This window comes from Myotis brandtii, unplaced genomic scaffold (genome assembly GCF_000412655.1).
Source record: "Myotis brandtii unplaced genomic scaffold, ASM41265v1 scaffold643, whole genome shotgun sequence".
Lineage (NCBI taxonomy): Eukaryota > Metazoa > Chordata > Mammalia > Chiroptera > Vespertilionidae > Myotis > Myotis brandtii.
In genome coordinates this window covers 26,225-42,373 of record NW_005370478.1, presented here as the reverse complement: position 1 = coordinate 42,373, position 16,149 = coordinate 26,225, and the positions used below count along the sequence as shown (strand labels likewise).

The 16,149-nt window shown below is 39.4% G+C and overlaps 1 protein-coding gene across 4 annotated transcripts in view; it reads right to left on the bottom strand.

Annotated features, from left to right (window-relative positions):
- Positions 1–1,431: 1,431 nt before the first annotated feature.
- GABPB2 (GA binding protein transcription factor, beta subunit 2) overlaps positions 1,432–16,149 on the bottom strand; it is a 23,804-nt gene continuing 9,086 nt past the window's right edge. For 3 of the 4 annotated variants that reach the window (XM_005880577.2, XM_005880580.2, XM_005880578.2), the window contains 5 exons: positions 13,589–13,727; positions 8,515–8,631; positions 6,566–6,751; positions 4,514–4,647; positions 1,432–4,383 (listed from right to left, as the gene is read on the bottom strand). In XM_005880577.2, coding sequence (XP_005880639.1) covers positions 4,084–4,383; positions 4,514–4,647; positions 6,566–6,751; positions 8,515–8,631; positions 13,589–13,727 — 876 coding nt within the window. In that variant the 3' untranslated portion in view covers positions 1,432–4,083. The remainder of the gene's footprint in view (positions 4,384–4,513; positions 4,648–6,565; positions 6,752–8,514; positions 8,632–13,588; positions 13,728–16,149) is intronic. The other variant, XM_005880579.2, reaches the window with a different exon arrangement.

Here is a 16,149-nt window from a genome sequence, read left to right as displayed (position 1 = left end):
GGGACCCTTCAGTCCACAGGCTGACACTCTATCCACTGAGCCAAATCAGCTAGGGCTGTATTCCATTCTTAAGCTCCTTTTCTGGCCAAACAGAGATGTCTGCACAAGCAGTAGGGAGGTGTAGAGACTGAACAAGTGCTAGTCAAAACAGCTGCCAGGAGTGGAGAGGAGGCTTGCTTTGTGGAAGGGCAGCTCCACCTCTACCTCAACACTGCTCTGAATCTGTTAGCTTACCCGGGTCATCACACCATACGCTAATCAAATCTCTGTAAAGCCAGGTCCTGGTTCTCCCTGGGGCCTCACTCCTTAGGTTTCTCATTACTACCTGTTAGAGCACAACTCTCAGAGAAGAGCCAAAGCAATGATTTTTCTTCCTCAAGCTCTTTAGTGGTTACAAAAGAAACCCTCTCTCATGCATTTAATGAACTAAAATATTTCCAGGTTATACCAGGTACTTGAGAGTTGAACCTCAAATAAAGAGAAAAGTGAGAAAATACATATACATTTATAAACATACACACTAAAATACACCCAGCAAAGGGGCATTAAAATGCCCTGGTCATGCCCCGCTGGCATGGCTCAGTTGGTTGAGTGTTGTCCTGTGCACCAAAAAGTTGCCGGTTCGGTTCTGGGTCAGGGCACATACCTGGGTTGTGGGTTTGATTCCTGATTGGGGAAGCATATAGAAGGCAACCAATCTCTCTCTCTCTCTCTCTCTCTCTCTCCACACACACACACCCTTTCTCTCTCCTTCTTCTCTCTAAGCATATTCTAGGGTGAGGATTGGAAAAAAAGTCCTGGCAGGAGACCAATTAATGTTTCTCTCTCTCTTCCTTCCTCTCTCTCTATAAAAATCAATTAAATATATATATGTATACACACACACACACACACACACACACACACACACACACACATACATATCCCTGGTCACACGATACCTAATTTCAACTGGAAAAGCCCTCTGGTGAGTTCTTTCTTTTTTATCAGTATAAAGAAAGAAAGAAATTTTGTATGCCATATATTTCTAACATTATTGAGCAGACACACGAATTTTAATAACACAAGGGTAAGGCTGAAGAAAGGGGAAAGGGAAAAGGGAACGCCAAAAATAACTGAACACAGATCTGACAGAGAAAAAGACCATCCTTTAAGGCACTGAATTAAAAACATAGAAAACCTAAGGCCAAGTTTTCCAATATTTCAGTTAAAAGACCTTAACTCTGGCATTACAATGAAGAGATCCCACAGAGGTAGTGATAGGAAGAGAAGGTACACTTACACACTTATAGTAATTTTCCTGAAGTCAGGAACAAGGACAGCAACGATTTATTTCTTTCTCTACTTGAGGGGTAGGCTTAAGATCAAAATGCAAAAGTAGAGTGTGAAAGTCCTATATTAATACTGATATTATTAAAGCAGCTTTATTTTAAAGCAGGCAATCATCCTAGGCTCCAGGTTCCTTCTATTCAAGTACCAACTCTGAACCACTTGACTGTTATTTGATTCTCTGTAATCCAACCTTGCCAAAGGCCAGTTGAAATTCTCTAACCCAGAAAATCTAGCAACATTTTCCCAATTTCCATGGCTGATCCCGAAAGAAATGCAAAATCATAAAATGGTATTACCATTAATGCATTTAGTGTTTAACTTCTAACTACTTCAAGGGATCCTGACTTACCATTCTCTCTACAGCAATACAATTGGAGATCAAATCTTATTTCCCTTCTCTGGGATGTTAAAAGCTCTATTCCAAGTAAATAAAAACAAATACCTCTTTGCTACCCACCCCTTTGCCGATATTTCCCTTCTTTCTCTCCTTATCCCAACCCAATCTCAGAGACCCCATCATAAAAAATGACTTGGGCTGTATTCAATATTGTTTGTGTGTAGGAATGATAGCCTCCTATAGAAAGATAAGAACAGATAAACAGCTCCCCAAAGCAGTAGGGACTCTGTATGCTCAAAAGGGAGTGTTGGATGGAAGCTCCCCACTGCCAATCAGAAGCTGCCTAGAGAATGAGGTGGCTGGACCTGGATACCTTCTGCAGTGTTCACCTCCACCCCATAACAGGACAGAAAAAAAGAAATTAAAGTCAACATATACATTAAGAACATAAACAAAACACATCTAAAATGACACTTGATGCATCTATAGTTAAGCTAAGGCTCTGAAATGGCACACAATAGCAGCTTATTGTTAGCACCTGGTTCACAAAAGGACAGAAAAAACACACACATCACAAATAGAAACGGACAATTTGACAGCAGAAACCATAATTTTATCCTCACCCTTACCTAGCCTCCTCCACTGCATTTCTCCATCATCCCAACAGCCCAGAGTAATCTCTGGCCAGCTGGGAAATGCTTGGTACTCAAGTCCCTCGGGAAAACCAAGTTAAGGTGGCAAGTCATCAAGATTAATTTCAAAACTGACATTTTTGCCTAGAAGCCTCTAATAGCCAATTCTGTTTGTAAATTTGGTTTGGGGAGTTATGTTTTCAGTTTATTTTGAGCCCCAAATGATTTTTCACCTCTGGAAAATTGTGGCAAATTACTTCACTAATCAAGGTAAAGAGAACCATATTAACTGTCAAGTTTTATTCCAAATTAAAAATGTATGTTTTCCCTATGATCAGTAATAAAACCATATTCTAAACAGTCACTCAAATGTTTACTTGGCACATCTCCCTCTGGTTTCTTCTTGTCATTTACAACAAAGCAAGCAAGCAAGCAAGCAAGTCAAGAACGATGGCGGCCCAATTCCTCTCCACCACCTTTCTCTCTCCATCTATATTTACTTTCTTTTGAAAAATCTCCAAGCTGGCACACAAAGAATCCAAGCAATGAAACACTTTCCAAAAGTGTCTAGGCAAAGGGAGCAGGCATAGTGGGCGAGAAGGGAGTAAGGCCGATGAAGTATCTCGCCAGAATCTTTGGTTCCCTACTCTAGGCACTGACAGTTCTTACTCCCTTTGACAGCACACAATGAGCAGCTATAAGGCACAAAGCTCTCCATAAGGTCCTACCTTAAGGAAACAGGGCAATCTACTCATCCCAAATCAAATGGCAACAAAACAACACAACATCTTCAACATTCGTCTCTCTCCCCCTTCCTTTATTGCATAGAAGAGGATACCATGTAAGCGCTACAGAAAGGCACATTTAGAAAACTCAACAAAATTTTATAAAATTAAAGAATTGCTATTAAAGCTTGATATTACATAAATAAATGTTTGGAAGCAAGTTGTTCTAACAACAGACTATCATCCTGATTGCAATTTTGTAAAATCCAGCCAGAGCAAAGTTTGTATCTCAACACCAGGTTGTTTCATAACCCCAAGGAGCCTCTTTCTGGCCACTTTCCAGCATTGTGAAAGCACAGCCTGGAGGATTTTGGATTTATATACACTTTTTCACATAAATGACTTTTCTTTCCAGTTTTAAAAAATTATATTTTCGTTTCTTAAACTGGCAGCTGAGCTATGGACACACAATGGATGCAAATTTAGTCAGGCAATCACAAATTATTTTCAGTGAAATTAACTGAATAGTGGGGATCGCTTGCTCCTTTGGAAGTGGAATATATTCCTTTCTCTCCCCCAAAGCTTGCTCCTAACCTCCCTCCCAATTAGTTTTCTTCTGTAACAGACATACATCATAAATCGAAGGCAAATTTTCAGGTCACTTGATGGTGCAACTATTAAAGGATCTGGGTGGGTCCATATTAGGAATGTTATCTTAGAAAAATTTTTTGACAGAAAGTAAAATCCTTTGATAAAGTCAGTTATTTCAACAACCAACCAACCTACAACATGCAGCATTCTTTTACCTCTACCCTTAAAGCAATGATGTAAGCTGGGAAATTTGGTCCTTATTTTTTTGGTCTCTCAAAAGAAGTGTTCCCTAAATTTGGCTTTGATTTTTCCAGTTGCATAGAGAGCCTTCCTGAGCCCAAGCATTATACCCTGCTATAGTTTTCTTCTTAAGGAAATTCTTAATTTTTAAACAAGGTTTGTCCTCTGTATTTTCTTTTAAAAAGAGAAAAAAAATGGACGTAGTACAAATTGTGGCCCTTGTACGTTAAGATGAAACAGTTTCTATGGAAACTCCATGATGAGGCTCTGTGGTCCCTCCCGCCCCAGTCACTTCCATCTCTCTCTCTTCCATCTCTCCCTCTGTGACCACTACAGCATCTACCTCAGCTACCTCTTCAACCATGGTGAAATCAACTCCATTGGGCTGTTGTCGGGCCATGGCCTCCAGCTTGAGGCGGTACTGTTCTGCCTCCTGCTCTTTCTTGAGGAGCTGGTGTCGGTATTCCTGGGCTCTTCGATTGGCCTCCTGGAGCTGCTGCTGTAGTAGCTCTCTTTCAGTGCCTTCCTGTGAAAGTAAACCACATCAGCACCAGCTCAGAATTCCTGATCACCGTGTCCAGAGTGCACACAAAAGGTAAAAGTTTTGGCTTTTGATTCTTTCCCTTCTCTTCTCTCCACATTGCTAAACACATTACCTTGTTCTCCTCCACACTGTCTGTCATCTCTTCTACCTTTGGTTTCTTAGTCAATGGCAACTTCTCTACTTCTTCTTCCTCTTCTTCTTCAATTATAGTCTCCTCTGCAACCTGACCAGCAGGTACAGTTAGAACTACAAGCCAAAGGACACCAATTGAAGGTGATGAATACATTGTAAAACAAAGAGGTTTTGCTTGTTTCAAATTAGAAAATAAACTGAAATATATTCTCTGATATCTTATTTTTCATACACCTTTGGCTTTTAGAATCAGCAGGTAAATCATGGCCCTGCAGAGAGAAACAGAAAGGATTAGAGAGGCACTAAGAAGGTCTCTGAAAGGAAATGTAAAGATGGACAGGTTTGGAAGCCATGCAGTTAAGACCCAGGTCTGAGACTCTTATATAAAGATGTCAGGAACTATGACCAATTAGCTTATGATTCTGTAGGAATAACTTGTCTAAAGAAGGCCTGATGTCTTCACAGAATTTTTTTTTTTTTTTTGGTTAATCCTCATCTGAGGATATTTTTTCCATTGATTTTTTAAAATATATATTTTTATTGACTTCAGAGAGGAAGGGAGAGGGAGAGAGAGATGGAAACATCAATGATGAGAGAGTATCATTGATCAGCTGCCTCCTGCCCGCCCCCTATTGGGGATCGAGCCCACAACCTGGGCATGTGTCCTTGACTGGAATCGAACCCGGGACCCTTCAGTCCACAGGCTGACGCTCTATCTACTGAGCCAAACCAGCTAGGGCTTTTCCATTGATTTTTAGTGAGAATGGAAGGGAGGGGGAGAGACAGAAACATTAATATGAGAGAGACGCATCGATTGGTTGCCTCCTGCACATGCCCCGACTGAGGCTGGAGATTGAGCCTGCAAATGAGGTACATGCCCTTGACCAGAATCAAACCTGGGACCCTTCAGTCTGCGGGCAGATGCTCCAATCCCTGAGCAACACTGACCAGGGCATCCCCATGATTATTTTCTAACTACCAATTTGTGTTTCTTAGTCCCTTCACCTCTTTCACCCAGTCCCCCAATCCTGCTCCCCTCTGGCAACCACCAGTTCAGCTCCCCTCTGGGTGGGGAGCACATTTGCCCTTTCTACTGAAGACTAAAGATTGCAATTCCCTGGCTAGAGCTGAAACACTGAAAAGCAGACTGGCACAGGAGCAGAGAGGCAGACTGGCGCAGAGTGGAGCAGATCAGAGATGCCTAGCTGAAGAGGGGGCTGGTCCTGGGGGCTGCCTCACAACTGAGCTGTTCCAGAGCCGTGCTGTTTCAGTTGTGCTGTATCACCACTGAGCTAGCCCACAGTTGTGCTGTTTTCGTACATGCCCTTTATCACCACTGAGTTGTTTGCACTGAATAAAGTTTCCTTCTTCACTGCATCCCAAGTTGGGGATTCCTGTTGGTGATGAATTGGCTCCAACAACCATCATTTGACAGCATAATATTATAATGGTATCTCAGTGCAGTATTTATTTGCATTTCTTATACAAATGAAGTAGGCTGAACATATTTCCATATTTTTAAGAACCATCAGTATTTTCTTTCTGTGACCTACTGGTTCGTATTATTTGCTCTTTCTACCAGATTACGGTTTTTACTTACAAATTTTATTATATATTAGAGAAATTCTCTTTGCCAGTCTGGTTTCTGTTTCTTTTTTGGAGCTTCTTTGCCCCATCTGGCATCTGGCATTCTCCCATTCCTACTACTTGCCTTAATACCTCATTTTTAGAGGAGAATTGAGTGTCTAAAATACCTTTCTTTTTTTAATCCTCACCTGAGGATATTTTTTCCATTGATTTCTAGAGAGTGGAAGAGAGAGGGAAAAACAGAGAGAAATATCAATGTGAGAAAAACACATTGATTGGTTGCCTCCTGCATGAGCCCTGACCAGGGTCTAGGCAAGGGAGGAGCCTGAAACCAAGGTATGTGCCCTTGACTAGAATCAAACCACAGACTGACACTATCCACTGAGCCAAACTGACTGGGGCTAAAATATCTTTTTATAAACAACTGTCTAATGGGATAACTCACCTTGCTGTCCATCTTGCACAGTTACAATAAATGGCTGGCCAATGCCTCCAGTAGGAATTGCAGTTTGGATATTACCCAGAGGCACTCCGTCGGTCACTATGGTGATCACCCTCTGGCCTCCACTCCCCACCACTTGCTGGATTGATGAGTCAACAGAATTTCCTTCTATGATTTCCTCTGAATTAGCTAAAGACAACAAAAGTAAATTTAAGATTTTAGCTCTTTAGAAAACCTAAGTATAGCAATTTCAGCCTCCTTGATATTGGTAATATTGAGTATAGGAAAACTAGAAAAAACACACATTAGATTTAGCAGTACACAAAAGCAAGCTCTGACAATGCTAAGTCAGAGGAGAAAAGAAATATAGAATGCATTAAACATATTCTTTAAAATGTCTTCATTGAGATGTTAATAGCGTTCACTAAAGATGGGTTCTATGTACTAATATATTCTCAAAATTCTGGTTTAAATATGCTTAGACTTTTTTGTTTGTTTTGTGGGAAGTATCAGAGACCCCAACAAGCTAATGAGCCCTAGGATTCTCCAATATGGGATAAGATATGCTAAGTTGCCCCAATATGTTTGATCTTAAAACTTTTTTTCCCTAGGAAGCATCTTGAAAGTCTAACTCTATAAAGCTTAGAAAAGTAACTATAAATTAGAGTAAATCTATTTCTAGACGGAAATAGAGACATTTAATAGTGAATTAACAATATGTTAAGTAGTCAGAGCGCACTGACTACTTACTATGTACCAGAACCTTTCTAGGAAGTTACATGTATTACGTTGAGTCAAGATTTTCAGTTGCTTAGTCAATGTCCTCAATAACTATTAGGGGAAACAGCTCCTGCCACAATGGAATTCTTCTATCTAAAGAATCACAAGCAGAACTTTGCAATAAATGGGGTATGAACTATCCATAGGAGACATATTCATGTAATTCAATGGAAATAGAGCATTCATACCCCTTAGAAACAAGAACAGTTAAATGTTAATAGATGAAAGACCTTGATAGATAATCTAATCTAACCATCATGCTAGAAACAAGGAAACTGAGACCTGAAAAGGGGATTTATTCAAGATCAAAGAAAACAAGCACAAATTTAATATATTGTTCTCTTTCTGCCATGGTGCTCACCCATCCACATCTGAGGAGAGATCTTTTTGATTGCTGCCAGTTGGAAAAACAGGATTGGAAGAATGTTCTCACTACCCAAATGTCAATGGCAGAAAGAAATCAGAACAAACTGCTTTCATTTTGGATGGAGCACTCTGTGTAGAGGGTTCCAGAAAGACTCCCAAATGACTACTTAGCCATACCTATAACTGTCTGCCTCTACCTACATGAAGCTCTCAGCCTTTTCCCAATAGACCACTATCTCTAACTAACTGACTTGAAATCTTTTTGTTTTAAATATCAGAAGGGCACTATGTAGCATGTATTTGCCCAATTCCGTTGGAAATGCCAAAATAGCATCTCCAGGGGAAGAAAACCCAAGCCAACCTGCAATACAGAGATGTGACAGTGAGAGAGGTAGCATCCCATACATATTGATGCTTTAATATAATACAAGATACCTAGGCTGCTATTTTGAATCATTCTATGATAGCATCAGTCACAATATAACATAGAGTATTTCCAGAAAGTCTGCTTATATAAGACTAAAATATTTCAATCTGAAGCAACTGGAGTCAGAGAGAACAAACTTCAAACTGCAAAAAAATAAATAAAAAAGATCATCAAAGGAATAACTTAGTCATTCTCTGATAATATCCAGCTGTCTGATTATAGCACTTAGTGATTTTTCTTTCTGATGCTCCATGACTACATCCTTTCTCCTAGTTGTCTCTAACCATAAGTCTTTAATATTTCATGCAAAAGAAATCTGCTGGAGATTTAAGAACAAAAGAAAAAATGGTGATTCAACCAGCAGCTATCCCTTACCTACCTGTGGCTCTGTGTGAGTTGGAGAGGGGAGCTGATGCCTCAGCAAGAGCTGCAAGGGTGGCCAGCACTGAGGTGGTGGAATTTGAGAAGTGTACTGTTGAGGAGGCATGGGGGTCACCTATTTCAGTAAAAAAGGCAAATGAGGTCCAGCAAAGAGAATAAAATTGAGATGAACTAAAATGATTGAGATGCCTTATTAAATCAAAACCTCAGCTTTTCGCTTGGTCTGTGTGGCTCAGTGGTTCAGTGTTGATCTGTGAACCAGGAGATCATGGTTTGATTCTGGGTCAGGGCACATGCCTGGGTTGTGGGCTTGATTCCCAGTAGGGGCTGTGCAGGAGGCAGCCTGATGATGATGTTTTTCTCTCACTGATGTTTCTATCTCTCTACCCTCTCCCTTCCTCTTTCTCTAAAAATCAATAAAAACATAATAAAAAAAAAAGTATTAAAGCCCTATCCAGTTTGGCTCAGTGGATAGAGCATTGAAATACAGACTGAAGGGCTCCAGGTTCGATTCCAGTCAAAGGCACATACCTCAGTTGTAGGCTGAATCCCTGGCCCTGGTCGGGACTTGTGTGGGAGGCAGCCAATCAATGTGTCTCTCTCACATGTATATTTCATTGTGCCTCTCCCCCTCCCTTCCACTCTCTCTAAAAATCATTGGAAAAATATCCTTGGGTGAGGATTAACAAAAACAAACAAACAAAACAGAAGCATTAAAAAAAACACACCCCAGTTATTTGTAAAATATTTAAAAATACTTGAAACTCCTATATAACACTCTTTATAATAAATCTTCCCACAGAGTAAAGAATCTTCTTCCGATATGATTACTCTAGATAATCTAACATATTTATAAATTTTAGAAGAATTTCCTTTAAAAGGTAGATTACTTATATACTTCTCATAGCTGCAAACTATCTTAAAGCTTTTCGATGAAGACTGTGGGAGTGGAGCTAAAGGTAGAGATAGTGATGATATCTCTAAAACACTCAGGGAACCAAATGGTCTGAGCAGAACACAGTGCTTGACCACCAGAAAGGAGCCTGTCTATTTAATTACTTCTTGCAGAGCAAGATCCAGCCTTTTCCCTATATTTTCTGCTTAGTTCATGCTTTTCTCATCAATCACCTATCATAACAAATGCTGGCATAAGAACTAACAAATGGTCTGGCTGGTGAGGCTTGGTGATTGAATGTCAACTGATGAACCCAGTGGGGGGCGTGCAGGAGACAGCTGATGATGATTCTCTCTCATCATTGATGTTTCTCTATCTCTCCCCCTCTCTGATATACACAAGTGATCAAAACAAAAAACTAACAAATGAGCCCTAGCAGGTTTGGCTCAGTGGACAGACCCTCATCGGCCTGCGGACTGAAGGGTCCAGGGTTCGATTCTGATCAAGGGCGCGTGCCTGGGTTGCACTCCAACCCCAGTAGGGGGCGTGCAGGAGGCAGCCAATCAGTGGTTCTCTCTCATCATTGATGTTTCTCTCTCTCCCTCCCCCTTCCTCTCTGAAATCAATTAAACAAATATATACATATACATATACATATGTGTATATATATGTATATATATAAAAAAATAACTAACAAATAAAAAAATAAGGTACAAGTGATTTTTAAATATATGTACATTCATGGAAGTTGGACTATATATGATAGTAAGTCACTAGCAATCAAAAAACAAGGCCACAATTAAAACACACACACGTGTGGATGCAAATACACACACACACACACACTGGCCACCCAACTACAGAATAGTTGTATAGAACTGTTTCATGAGAAAAGCATTATATATGATTATTCCAACCTAAGGGTAAACTCTCTCCTTAAGAAAAAAAATCCTCACCCAAGGATATGTGTTTTTTATTGATCTTTAGGGAGAGAGAGAGAGAGAAACATGGATGTGAGAGAGAAACATCAATAGGTTGCCTCCTGTACCGGTGATAGAACCATAACCTAGGTATGTACCCTGACCAGGAATCAAACCTGTAACCTTTTGGTTTGTTGGAAGACGCTCCAACTAACTGAGCCACCAGGCCAGGGTGGTAGTCCACCTTTAATTCAATAAAAATGAGTATTTATGAAAAATCAGGTTTAGTGTTCTGACACACAGTTGAAATTGAAAAGAAATAATGCAAATGACCTCTTTAGACTTATCTCAGGCAGTTCTAGGAAAATAAAGTAGTTTATTGTTTAATAATGCTAATTGTTTCCTTTTCCTCAATATAAGACACAACATCAAATAAAGTAAAATGTGCATGGATACTGTTGTTTTTGGAAGAGAAATGGCATTATCAGTGCCAATTCTTGTTACCTATTCAAAATGTGACATATAAATAAACTCTTCAGACCAGGATTTAGGGGAGTGTGCTATGGTAGGCTAGACAATCTCAGTAAGTTAGTGAAAACTAGATCCAGAAAAACTAAGTAATTTGCCCAAGGTCATGCAGCTAGTAAATATCAGAGCCCTGATTAAAATCTAATTCATTAGATTCTGAGCTAGTACTCTTTATGAACCAATTTAAAGCTATTTATATTTGACTTTGGAGTACATCTTATGATTCTACAGAAACAGGAAATTCATCTTCATAACTCTGTTTTGCCATGATTTATGTTTAAATTAGTCTGCCCTCCTAAATCACTGCACTCATAATGACTCATAACTTTAGTCACAAATGGAAAATTGAAAGCAAACTTTGTAATCTGGATTTTTTTAAAATATATTTTTATGGAGTTCAGAGAGGAAGGAAGAGGGAGAGAGAGATAGAAACTTCAATGATGAGAGAGAATCATTGATCGGCTGCCTCCTGCACACCCGCACTGGGGATCTAGCCTGCAACCTGGGCATGTACCCTGACCAGGAATTGAACAGTGATCTCCAGTTGGGCTGTCATCTGGATTTTGGTATCAAAGACATCTATCAGTATGATATTCCTAGGACTCTATCAGTTAATTCTTAAAAATATTACTAGATGAAAAAGAACATATCACTTGTTGATGGGAAATAAGAAGCCCACCTACCATTCAGGTAAAGAAAATCCTTAAACCCAGTTGAATAACACAACCTGAATATGTCTAATAACTTTTATCTGTACTGATTAAGCATCAAGTAGGCCAGTCCCCTAAAGGGGAGAGCTAGCTAGAACTGCTTCATGGTTAAGATGACATCAGAGAGATCAGCTTTATTGTGCGATAGTTTAGCAATTTCGATTTGCAGTTGTCACCGTATGGAAGAGAGAAAGAAGAGCAGTTTGTCAAAAGCAACACGATAAACCTGATATAAGCCTATGGGAGTCAAGTCTAAGAATCTCTATCCCGAGTGTCTTCAATTTTGCTTATCATTCCAAATCAGGGTCTGGAGAATTTCCGTAGTTAGACTAAAGATCAACTCTAGCTCTTTTCACATGTTTGTGAACATGTAACATTATTAGCTTCTAAAGACTTTTGGATTGTAAAAGCACTTGTTTTAATCAGTGTGGCCTTAACCACTACAAATCCAAAAGGCTATGAATGTTCTGATTACATGTATATGTATATTTAAGCTAAATATTTTTAATCGTTTAGTAGCTGAAAGCAAGGTGATATTAAGTTGACGAGCTATAAAATGAAGGTCACTACTGCCCCCTTGTGGGCAGGACACAGTCAATCTTTACTGAGAAGTTAATTCCCACTAGCTCCTGGTATTACTGAAGCCCTGCTATAAAATGGAAACTGGCAGGCCAGCGTGGCTCAATGGTTGAGCCACGACCTATGAACTAGGAGGTCATGGTTTGATTCTCCATCAAGCCATGTGCCCTGGTTTCGGGCTCAATCCCCAGTGTGGGGCATGCAGGAAGCGGTCAATCAATGATTCTCTCTCATCATTGATATTTCTCTCTCCCTCTCCCTTCCTCTCTTAAATCAATAATAAAAAAATAAAATATAAAAATAGAGCGTTGGCCTGCGGACTAAAGGGTCCCGGGTTTGATTCCAGTCAAGGGCACATGCCCGGGTTGCAGGCTCGATACCCAGTGGGGGGTGTGCAGGAGGCAGCCAATCAATAACTCTCTCTCATCACTGATGTTTCCCTCTCTCTCTCCCTCTTCCTTCTTCTCTGAAATTAATAAAAATATATTTTAAAAAATAAAGTAAAATAAAAAATAAAATGGATCCTGAAATACAAAATATCAAAGTCTCACAACCTCATAAAGTGGATATTATTATATCTCAATGTTATATGTAAAGAAGGCTTAGGTAAGTAGTTTTCTTACAGTGAAGCATCTAGTTAATTAATAAATCAATATCTGAATGCACAATTTATATTTATTGTATATATGCTCTACTTTACCATCCTGCCTCTCAGTAATAACACTTCATTCAACATCTTCCTTTGATATTAAACTTAAGTAGGAATACAGTTGCTTATTTTTAAATGAAAGTCAGAAACGGAAAAAAGATAAGAGTCAGCTGGAAAACTTATTTAAATGAGGACACAAGTGCCTTTGTTGTCAAACAAATATTTGTGAAGAGATACTGAAAACAAGGCCAGTTTTCTTCCTTTTTAAATAGATGTTTCTGTTAAAAATATACAGGTTTCAAAAGGTCAACACCAAATGTTTTGTTATTTTGTTGTTATATATGTTCTCAAGAACAAATCAAGACTCTTATACTTTATTCAAATAATCACATGTACCTCTTTTATATCAGCATTCCAACAACCACTTATGTTTCTTCTACTTTATTTGTTCATGTTTTGGATTATGAATATTTTAACTATCTTCTTTAGTAGTACTATATTGAAGCACCCCTATTATTTTCATTTTTGGGGTCAGGTATAACCCTTCAACAGATTAATGTGTAGAATATTTTACTTTTAACACAGTAAGTACTCAGGTATAACCCCTATGTATGACCTTCCCTTCCCCCAGAAAGAATACATACATTAGCTTTAAAATTGATTATAAATCCTTTATTTTGGGAAGATTTTAATAAAGGTGTGGGTATCAGAGAGGCTATTCATCTCATAGGAAAACCTGGGGTTCTGTTCATTTTAAGTCTAAAATAAATGCCATGTTATCAGAATATTACCTGAGGTTGTTTTGGTGTTGGCTGAAGAAACAAGGCTAGCGAGGTTGACAACTTCTCCTGCCGTGAAGATAAATGGGGTAGCCACAGTTACAGGGTTGGCTCTTTCGGGATTAGCATTCACCTGATTCTGCATTGCTTCCTATCAAACAAGGTGGGTATTTTAAAGTCAGAACACTTATTAACCTTAGTTACACAGTTGCTGAAGGGCCAATGCTCACCCCCAATGCTCTATCAAGCAGAACTAGTTCTAGCACACAATGTCCCAGGGAGCTCAGAGTTCTCATTAAGACCACTGTTTATTTTTTGTTTTCTGACAAGGAAAACAGAAATGTTAGGTTGCTTTCTCAAGCTTATATGTACTTTAGAAAACAAGGTGTATTATGTGCAAAACCTTCTACACAATTCACTTAACCTCTCTGGATCTTGTATTTTTATTTGAAAATAAGGGGGGTGGCCTAAAAAGTAATTTCCAGCACTAATATTCTATGATCAATTATCTACAAGTCAATGTGCTAGCAGGAGATCCCTACAGAGAATCTATGGAGAAGAATATTCTCTAGAGTTTTGTCCAACAACTTGTTCCATTCTGCCCTGGAGAATTCCTCAGAGAATATATAACAAGCAAGTAAATGAGTGCCAGATTTTAAAGTCTAGTTTCATATGCTGCACTTTCGTTTCCAGGAATGTCAGCACAATTTCAGTGAAAAGAAACTTATCTTTATTTTATTCTTTTTTTACTTTCAGAAACAGTTTTGTGTTGTTTTTTTTTTTACAAACAAACATGTTCACTACTTAAAAAGTCCCAACTATGAAAGGTCTCTAAACAAGGAATTGAAAGTTGAAGAGCATAACCAGTTTATAGGGAACCATCTGTAAGAAACAACAAACAAACAAGCCACTGAAAATGCAGCAGAAATGTCTATCTATGTTTTCATATATAATTATCCCCTTGACTAAGAGCTTCGGTTTAAAACAGATTATCCATTCTCTGGTCACTGTTAAATTCCTTCTTGAATATGCCCCTTCTTCCATCCTCCACTATCATTCCTGAACTCAAGCCCTCTTGGCTCTTGCCTGGCCAAACGAAAGGCACTATATGGTTCTTTAGCATTAAATCTTCTCGCCAATCTCGCCACACTCCAAATAACTATCTTTTTTTTAAGATGGCTGGTGTAGTTCAGTTGCTTGGAGCATGATTTTGTGCACCAGAGGTAATGGGTTCGATTCCTGGTCAGGGCACATATATAGGTTGTGGTTTGATCCTGTCAGAGTGCGTATGGGAGGCAACTGATCGATATTTCTCTCTCTCTCTCTCTCCCACCCCCCTCACTTAAAAAAAAAAGTCTAATATCAATCTTATATTCTAAAAATTCTATTGGATCCCCATTACCAAAATAGTCCAAACTCCTTTGTATGCCATATAACACCCCTTACATTGAGAACCCAGCTCCCAAACTCTCAAGCTTTAGCTCCCAAACTCCACTTCCCTTGACCAGTCTGTAGTCACAGAATTACTTACTCTTTCCTGAATATTCCATGTCATTTCACACCTTTATGTCTTTTTTTTTTTTTTAAATATTTTATTGATTTTTTACAGAGAGGAAGGGAGAGAGATAGAGAGTTAGAAACATCGATGAGAGAGAAACATTGATCAGCTGCCTCCTGCACATCTCCTACTGGGGATGTGCCCGCAACCCAGGTACATGCCCTTGACCGGAATCGAACCTGGGACCTTTCAGTCCGCAAGCCGACGCTCTATCCACTGAGCCAAACTGGTTTCGGCTACACCTTTATGTCTTTAATTTGCTCTTTTTCTAGCCTAGAATATCATTTTCTCACTTCTCTGCCCACTTGTCCCTCAAAACTCAGTTCAGATTCTACATCCACTTTCATTCTTGCTTTAAGCATCATTAACACTCCCTATTCTGTGCTCCTGTAATAGCTGGTAGAGCCCTAGCCAGTTTGGCTCAGTGGATAGATCGTCGGCTGGCCTGCAGACTGAAGGGTCCCAGGTTCGATTCCGGTCAAGGGCACAAGCCTGGGTTGTGGGCTCGGTCCAACGTGCAGGAGGCAGCCAATCAATGGTTCCCTCTCATCATTGATGTTTCTCTCTCTCCCTTCCTCTCTGAAATCAATAAAAATATATTTTAAAAAGGAGTTGGTAGATATCTGTTTATCACCAGAGTATTGTAATGCTTTATTTCTTGTCTAACCTTCATCATGCTAAACACTCGAAGGGCAGAGCCGTGTCCTCTTAATCTTTATATTCCTAATCCTGTTATTTCCTGATATACAAGTGCTGGTTTAAGAAATTAATGGGTAGAACCATCACAGGTAACTTTTTTTTTTTTAATTATATTTTTTAATTGATTTTTTACAGAGAGGAAGGGAGAGAGATAGAGAGTTAGAAACATCGATGAGAGAGAAACATTGATCAGCTGCCTCCTGCACATCTCCTACTGGGGATGTGCCCACAACCCAGGTACATGCCCTTGACCGGAATCGAACCTGGGACCTTTCAGTCCACAGGCTGACGCTCTATCCACTGAGCCAAACCGGTT